The sequence below is a fragment of the Sceloporus undulatus genome, chromosome 3, assembly GCF_019175285.1.
Source record: "Sceloporus undulatus isolate JIND9_A2432 ecotype Alabama chromosome 3, SceUnd_v1.1, whole genome shotgun sequence".
NCBI lineage: Eukaryota > Metazoa > Chordata > Lepidosauria > Squamata > Phrynosomatidae > Sceloporus > Sceloporus undulatus.
Genome location: NC_056524.1, coordinates 152,682,936 through 152,691,305, shown reverse-complemented (window position 1 = coordinate 152,691,305; position 8,370 = coordinate 152,682,936). Strand labels below are relative to the sequence as shown.

General features: G+C 36.6%; 1 protein-coding gene across 26 annotated transcripts in view; it reads left to right on the top strand.

Annotated features, from left to right (window-relative positions):
• KCNMA1 (potassium calcium-activated channel subfamily M alpha 1) overlaps positions 1 to 8,370 on the top strand; it is a 612,911-nt gene that overhangs the window by 246,268 nt on the left and 358,273 nt on the right. For all 26 annotated transcript variants that reach the window (XM_042456625.1, XM_042456624.1, XM_042456616.1 and 23 more), the window contains exon 3: positions 5,046 to 5,107. In XM_042456625.1, the coding sequence (XP_042312559.1) occupies positions 5,046 to 5,107 (62 nt within the window). The remainder of the gene's footprint in view (positions 1 to 5,045; positions 5,108 to 8,370) is intronic.

Here is an 8,370-nt window from a genome sequence, read left to right as displayed (position 1 = left end):
ATATCCAGTAGTGAGGAATGCTGGGACTTCTAGTTTAACAATATCCCTCCCCCCTTGCTGTAGACAACAGAGTTTTAATTTGCTCTAACAAAAGCTAATTTAAACAATTTATACTTTGGGTAATTCCATTGTAGTAAGTAAATAGTAGTAGTAGAGATCAGTAAGTTAGCATGGCTAAATGGTTTTGTTGGTTTCAGTTTCTGTAACTGAGAAGTTAAGTCAATTTTCAAGTGGGCAAAGATCATCAAAGGGATCACTGAAGTTGCTTCTGTTTATGTTTCTAATATGGTATTGAGGCAGCAATATAAGTACACTGTGTAGGACTTGCCCTGGAGTAGATAGATAGATAGATAGAAGCAGGCTGATCTAAAGATGCTCATAGAGACAAGGAATGTCTTGGGCAATGTCACCTAATTTTTTTTTTCTTGGTTTGGATTCAAGTCTTAATTTAAACAACCCATTACGTCATCAAGTCCTTTCCATAGTTGCTTGTCCTGCACAAATATAAACAAAGTTTGTTCTCTATGGTCAGATTTATTTTAAATAATTTGAATTGTGTAAAACCTTAATAAGGAATACCTTATTAATTTTAATAAGGAAGGATTTGAAATTCTTGATACCATTGTCTTATGATTGTAAGATTTTGTAAGATATATTTTGAATAAATTTTATAATTAAAAATACAAACAAAGTTTGGAAATGATATATTTGTTGTCTTTTACTGTCATAATCCTCCATGGCATGGTTAGGGAGATTCTGAGAGTTGTAATCTTAAAATATAAATTTCATGTTCTGCTTGTGATACAGGGATAGGAATGCAGCCAATGGTTACATATGGCTCTATGGCTCTTGTTGCCTCTGAACTACAGTATGGTCTCCATATCAACACATTCACTACTCTCACAGTTTCACTCATCCACATCTGAAAAAATATGTTCTTGCTAGGCATTTCTAGGTCCTCCAATGTGATTCATTCTATGATATGCTTGGGCTAGAGGTTGTTTGTCTCTTTGAAACTATTAGGGTTTCCTAATACCCACTGGTTCAGGTACAGGTAAGCAGTCAAAGAAGTCACTGTTTCTACTGGATGGGTTGTTTATTCCATTTGGATGGAATGTCTGCTTCTGATTCTGTAAGAACAGCCTGTCCTATCAAAAGGATTAGTAAAACATTATTCAAATAGGGGGATCAAGTTAGAATGGAAAGGCTCTAGCGAGGATACAAATCTGGGTATGAAGACAGCTGAATCTGTTAGTGATTTGGATTGTAAGAGTGTCTTTATAAATCATTTCAACCCGGCTGACATGAGCCCAGCAGAGAAGTTGCATACTAAAGGATTAATGTTTTTCTTTCCCTAAACAAAAACAACACAATGCAGTTTTATAAGCTTTCCTGGGCCTCCACAGACTTTCAGTGTACCACATATAATAACTGTTATCCCCATTTCAAGAAGTCTTATTAGCCAACAGAGAAATGGTTTGAAGAAAAGAAGCTCCAGCTTCTTTTTTCCTTTTCATTTCTCTGTGAAGTTAATTGCTAATTATTTATCCTCTTTCTCACAGTAAGACTTTCATATAGCAAAATATTCTGAAATTAGGCAGGGCACAGTCTCTAAAGCCATACACCTGGGAAGTAAGCATCATCATAATAAAGATTATTCTTCCATGGGATGGGATAACAGTCATGTAAAGCTTTAGGACATTTTTAAAAAAATTTCAGGATAGTCTTTGTTAAAATATTAGAATGAAATAACATGTAGAATATATATATGCACACACACACACACACACACACACACACACGTTATTTCATTCTATTATTCTTCAAATTGTAGGTTTTTTATTTCTCCCCAATATTTTCTCATCAAATCAACTATCAGTCCCCATTTCTTTTTAAAATTGTTTAGTGACTTTTCTTTAATCAAATTTGTCAATTTTCACATTTCATCAGTCATATAATTTTATAATCTAGTCTTTTTGTGAAGAAGGAGCCATGTCTTTCCATTTCTGGACATAAAGTATTCTAGCAGCTGTGAACATACAGTGGTACCTCGGGTTACGAAATACCCAGGTTACGAAATTTTCGGGATACGAGAAAATCCCATAGGGAATCATTGTTTCGGGTTACGAATGTTTTTTCGGGTTACGAAAAAACTTTTGGTGCTTTTTTCGGCTTTTTCGCACGGAATCGCAGCTTTTCCCCATTAGCGCCTATGGCAATTCGGCTTACGAAGGCTTTTCGGGTTACGAAAGGGGCCGCGGAACGAATTATTTTCGTAACCCGAGGCACCACTGTATATAGAACAATTCTTCCATGTTTCTTTTTCATATGTTCGTCCATCAAGCCCAATAGAAAAAAAGTTCTGATTTCAATTTCAATTTCAGAATGTCCTCCATCATAGAATATATCTGAGTCTGATATTTTTCAAGCCTTAGTACAAGTCTACCATACATGACAAAAGGTTCCTTCTTTATTATTATTATTATATATAAATGGTATCTTTGTATATCTTATACAGCCTTTCTAGTGTCAAATACTGTCAATGCATGATTTGTAAATTGTAAATTTTCTCCTTAATATCGTATTTTAAAGTAAACTTAAAACCCTTTGTCCACATTGTCTTGACCTATATTTCTCTTTTCAAGATTGACATTGGGATATCCATAAAAACCTTTCATTAATATTTATTCTCTTCAAATAGTGTTATTGTAAAACTGGGTCCCTTACTTGTCTTCTCACAAAATAAATGATAACATCTCTGGGTAAATTTCATTGCCTTGCCACCCACAAACCAACAAGTGTTGCCAACAAGCCTCAAAGATATATCCCCGGAATGTTTTATCAAAATTCACAATCCTTGGAATTCCCCAATATTTACTGGAATATTCAGTCAAAATCCCTAGAAAGAAATGAATTCAATTCCCTGCATTCTGGGGAATTCGCCGGAAACTGGCAACGCTGCCCACAAATCCAGTCTTTAGACCTTGTCTAGTTCTCAGCTGAAGTCTTCTTTCTGTCTCAAACAGAGTCGGCCCATTGAATTAGTTGCTAAATAGCATGCCAACATTTACACAATTCCTATCATTTAAAGGGGCTCCTTTATTTGTGACTAGTAATTGGATTTAGAACAATATTTCATTTTAAGTTTGGCTTCCATTTTGTATTTTTGCATGAAAAATGCAGATTATCAACAGCTTAGGCTGTGTGCTTTAAAGTCTCAGAAAGCTTAGCAGGTGCAACTGGCAGAGTTGTACAGAGTTTTCTGTTAATTATATAAACTAGAAAAAGCAGCCTTAAAACTTTTCTGGTAAGCTAAGTGTTATCAAGTAGGCATCTTTCTCAGCCTTATTCCCGAGATGTTTTACTTTGGTTCCATTCATACTTCACAATTATAACGCTATAGCCCACCTTAACTGCAATAGCAACATCCTATAGAAAGTTTATGTTTGTATACTTGGTCCCCTGGCTGAGACATGTTATGTCCCTCCCTGCTGAACTACTAATCCCAAGATTCCATGGGCTGTTGCCATTTCAGTTAAATTTAAGTATAGTGTAGTGTAGTGTGAACTGACTCTCGGTGATGGCGAGTATGGAAGCTGCAACCTACGCTTTAGAATCTTTCAAAAGGACAGGTTTTCATGAGTAAAGGAATACTTTAGTAACTTGTGAGATGGACAATCACAAAAAATAATGCTTCTGTCCCATAAATAGGTCTGTATAGTAAAAATGGAGAAAACCTAATAGCCTTTCTCATGCAACAAAATGAGTGAGTTCAGTTGTATTTGCTTGTTTTGCAATGCAGTCATTCGTGGGCATTCCTATCTGTGCGTATATAACTAAGCAAAGCATATGGGCTAGAGAGTAGGCTGTACTGATTTATATATTGCTTTTTTTAATTTACTAATTGTAATTGAAATTTGTGCTCTTATCAGCAACGTACTGTTACATTGGCATTTGGAATAACTGTACGTACAAAATCAGTCATTATTCTGTCACTGTTGAGCCATATTTTAATAAAAGGTGCTATTTCACTTATTATTACATTTTATATTGTTCTTTCCTATACAGACGGTCCCATTTATCCTACCTCTTAGTACCTTTTGTCTAATAGTAACTTTGAAACACATTTTCTTGGGAGTACGTCCAATCAAAATTTGCTTTGCTTTGTCAGTTATCTAATAGCTAATGACATACTATATTACTATCAATGATTGTGTATCCAAGAATCCACTTCAACTTTCTCTTTCCCTCTCTCTCTCTCTCTCAATAATACAGTCAGCCCTTCTTATACACGGATTTTTTATACACGGATTCAAGCATCCACAGTTTGAAAATGTTCAAAAAAAAGTATAAATTTCAAATATCAAACCTTGATTTTCCATTTTTTTTATAAGGGACATCATTTTGCTATGTCATTATATATGCTATGTCATTATTTGGGACTTGAGCATACATGGATTTTGTTATCCACAGGGGATCTTGGAACCAAACCCCAGTGTATAACAAGGGACTACAAATGTTGGGGTGGAAGATGTCCTTATAATGCATATTGGGACAACAAATACTAGATGCTGTACAGTGTATTTCAGAGGAAGGAACTGAGAAAACAACCTCTGAGTATTCCTTGCCTAGGAAATCCTATGAAATTCATGTGGATGCCATAAGTTGACAGGAATCTTGAAAGCACATATATGAAAAAAGTGTAAGTGAGGCAGATGGTTTACCTGGAAGATTTAGGATATTATTATAAGGTAGCAAGTTGCCCATTATTATGTTTAATGTTATATTGCCATCACGGGACACTAAGGTTTGTCTGCCTCAAGCACTGAAATGTCTTTGCCGATTTCTGTATATAAATGTATTTCCATCATGGTCTTTTGTTCTGATAAGCAAGTACTGTTCCTGTTTGGGGTAAAGCAGAAGGCAATTAAAATGGAACTATAAAAGTTTATGTATTATTTTTCCATTCCTTTTTTCCCCCTTTGGATAATAAATGCTTCAGCTGTACATTGTAAAGTGATTGTGTTTTTTCTTCATTTTTGCAGGTTGTTTTAGTCTTCGCTCTTAGTATTGGTGCTCTTGTAATATACTTCATAGATTCGTCAAAGTGAGTATTCAAATACATTTTCTGTTCTCCCACCCATCCCTGCTCTGAAATAATTATCGAACTTTAAATTGTTCCATTCATATACTTTAGCTCCAGGCTTTGTACTCATCACCTGCATACAATAAGAGAAGGTGGCTGGGAGAGAGTGGTGGTGGATTAAAATAGTGCTGTCTCCCAGACTTAATTTTATGAGTGTTTTTTTCCTGGTTTTTTTAGCTACTTTTATTTTTTCATGTTTTGTGACGAGAAGAAAAGGAAATAAATAATTCTTATGTTCTTAGAAAATATATAATTTAGAAAACGTCTTCTTGCAGTCAGTATGCTAAACAGCCATAATAAAGGGTTGCATTAGAGCTGATCACCTGAGCCATGAAAATGTGACTCTGTAAGAATTGGTGGCAAATCAGTGGATTCATTGTTGTGTGGGTGGCATATCCTCTCTCAGGCTGCTTCCACACTGCAGAAATAATCCAGGTTGGCAGCACTTTAACTGCCATGGCTCAGTTCTATGGAATTCTGGGAAGTGTAGTTGTGGCACCAGAGCTGTCTCAAAGAGAAGGCTAAATGTCTCCCCAAACAACAATCCCCAGAATTCCATAGCACTGAGCTATGATAGTTAAAGTGCTGCCAACCTGGATTATTTCTGCAGTGCAAATGAAGCCCCAGTTTTGCAGCTTACTCGCCCAACAGCTCTTCTCCAAGTTTTATCAGACCTCTCCCATGCCATATCTCTGTTAGGATAGGATCTAGCACAGGAAGCTAGAACAATTTAGAGGAGCTGGAAGAGGAGCAGCCATAAAACCCAATTTATATTCACCACATCTCTGGCAATGTTTCCCTTGGCCATCCCTGGTGAGAAGTATGAGTGATGTGTAACTATCAGGTACCAAATTAGACATTGTATGTGAGATGCATGACCGGCATTATGCATCTATCCCTCTTCTCTTCTGTAGAATCTATCAAAAGTGCCACTGTGTTGTGATGTCACTACATCCTAAGTTTTCCTCATCATTGGTAGATAGCAGTGTAAGGCAGGAGCAGGTAACTAGAGATATCATGATTTTACAACACAGAGTATGCTCAACTAGATATTGCTAGACAGAAAATGGCCATTTACAGTTGTTGCTCAATACTGGTGGCATTATCACAGCTAATGCAGGTGTTCTCAGATATTCTGATTACATACAATATACTCTAAGGTCTGGCTTGACCATGACAATTGATAGGTGTATTATATATAACTAAGTACCACTGTAAATAAATACAAGAATACTACAACAATACTAAATCAATATATGTGTATAATTAAACAATTCTAAATGAACATAAATGAATGATGCAATTAATATATGAAAACAACAATAATAAACGAAAAGTCTAACTGAAAAAAACACCTTGCAAGTCTTTTTGTGGTTGAGGAATACAAATGAGAATAATGAGGTTATGTTGTTACATGATTGTAAGGTAGTCTAGTTAATAATCACATATATTGTACCATATGTAAGATGGCCAGCATGGCTGTGTTTTAATATAAGAAAGATTGCTTGCACCAAATATTGCTTGTTTGGCCTCCGTCACACATTGTGTTGATTGTACCCATTACTGGAACAGTTTCAGGTTGTGTTGATTTGGATGGAAGAGGTTCAAGCAGATTTAACCATTTCCAGTCAAATGAATAAAACTTTGAAATGATTCTGTGTGGTTGGATCATGTCCTGCAGTTTCTGGGTTTATACCTAGCACAAGAATGTAACAAAGACATTTTGGAAACATTTATATAATCTCTGTGAGGGACCTAGGATTGACTACTATATGATATATGAATAGCCCTTTGTGATGTGTGTGTGTACGTATCATTTGATGTGGTTTAAGTGGTATTCTGTACTCTGCAAGGCAAAAAGCAGTTGCAAGCGGATGCAAATATAGTGTTGCATTAGTACTTCTCTACATTAGGCACTTGGCATTAAGCTTTTTTGATCTGATAATCACTTTGAAAATAGTACATTCAATACTGCTGAAAAAATTAATTCCCTCTCATCACCTCCCTGAACATGTATACTGTTATGATTCTGGTGAATATCCTTGCCATCATGGCTTCTGCTCTTTGTAGCACTGTCATCTTCCTCTTTGTCCTGGTTAAACTCAGAAAAGAGGGAGAAGAACCAATCACAGGAAGGAGGTCCAAGATGCCTGCCCCATGCAATGCTGGCAATATGGGACCCAGCATTTAATGGCCCAATGGAATGAGGCCAGGGATGTCCTGCAGGTGGTGCGTGGCATCATGATGCCACATGCAGGGTGGGGTCAGAGGAAACATAAAGATAGCCCAACCCCCCCCCATGTGCCCTCTTGCGGCTTGAGCTGCAATCACAGGAAATGGGTGGGAGAGAGGCACCAGCAATGGCACACAATATGGACACAATGCAAGCAAATTTGCTTTGAATACAATGCATCCAAAAATATCTGCACAAGATTGCAACTTCAGTTGTAGCCATCTGCATATACAAAGGAAGATGCTTATTCAAATGTGCTTTCAGAGAAGACCTCTTTTAGAAAGAAATCTCTTCTTTTATATTTGGATGTTTCCTTTCTTCCTTCCCCCATCATGTTCCATTTGTCCTTTGTGCCATTTTATTATGTTGGCTGTTTTAACTTCTCGGATTGTGTCTTAAGTATATGCCCATTATGTCATCTTGTCAGATTTATGACATCATCAGTATCATGTGAGTCTTTCCAGGCAAGAGGGAACAGTGAAGCCAAGACCAGTGAGGATGATAACAGAAAATGGCAGCGAAAGAAAAACTTTATCAGAACAACACAGGCATGTCTGCAACATGGGTTTATTCTTCCCACCTCAACCCACCAATAAAAGTCCAATAAAGAGGAAACCCATACCATTGTTCACAAAAATTGTCATAAGTAGACCTTTTTGGGTGGTGAGGTGGAAGGAAAAAACCCATGTTGCAGACATACTTGCATTGTTCTGATGCCTTTTTAAAAATGTATTTCCTTTTTTGTCATCCTCACTACCCTTGGCTTCACACTGCTGTTTAATCCTCTTGCGTGGGAAAATAGGTGGTTTTTTTGCACAGCAAACATCTTTTTCTACATATGGAATAATATTTCTGCAAGGAAATACTATTTTCTGCGCAGAATAAGTATTTTTCCTATGCAGAAAGGGCTACTTTCTGTGCAAAGCCACCATGTGTGAATTTTGTATGGGATAAGTTCCACATTGCAAAGATTCTCATCACTACAGAATTC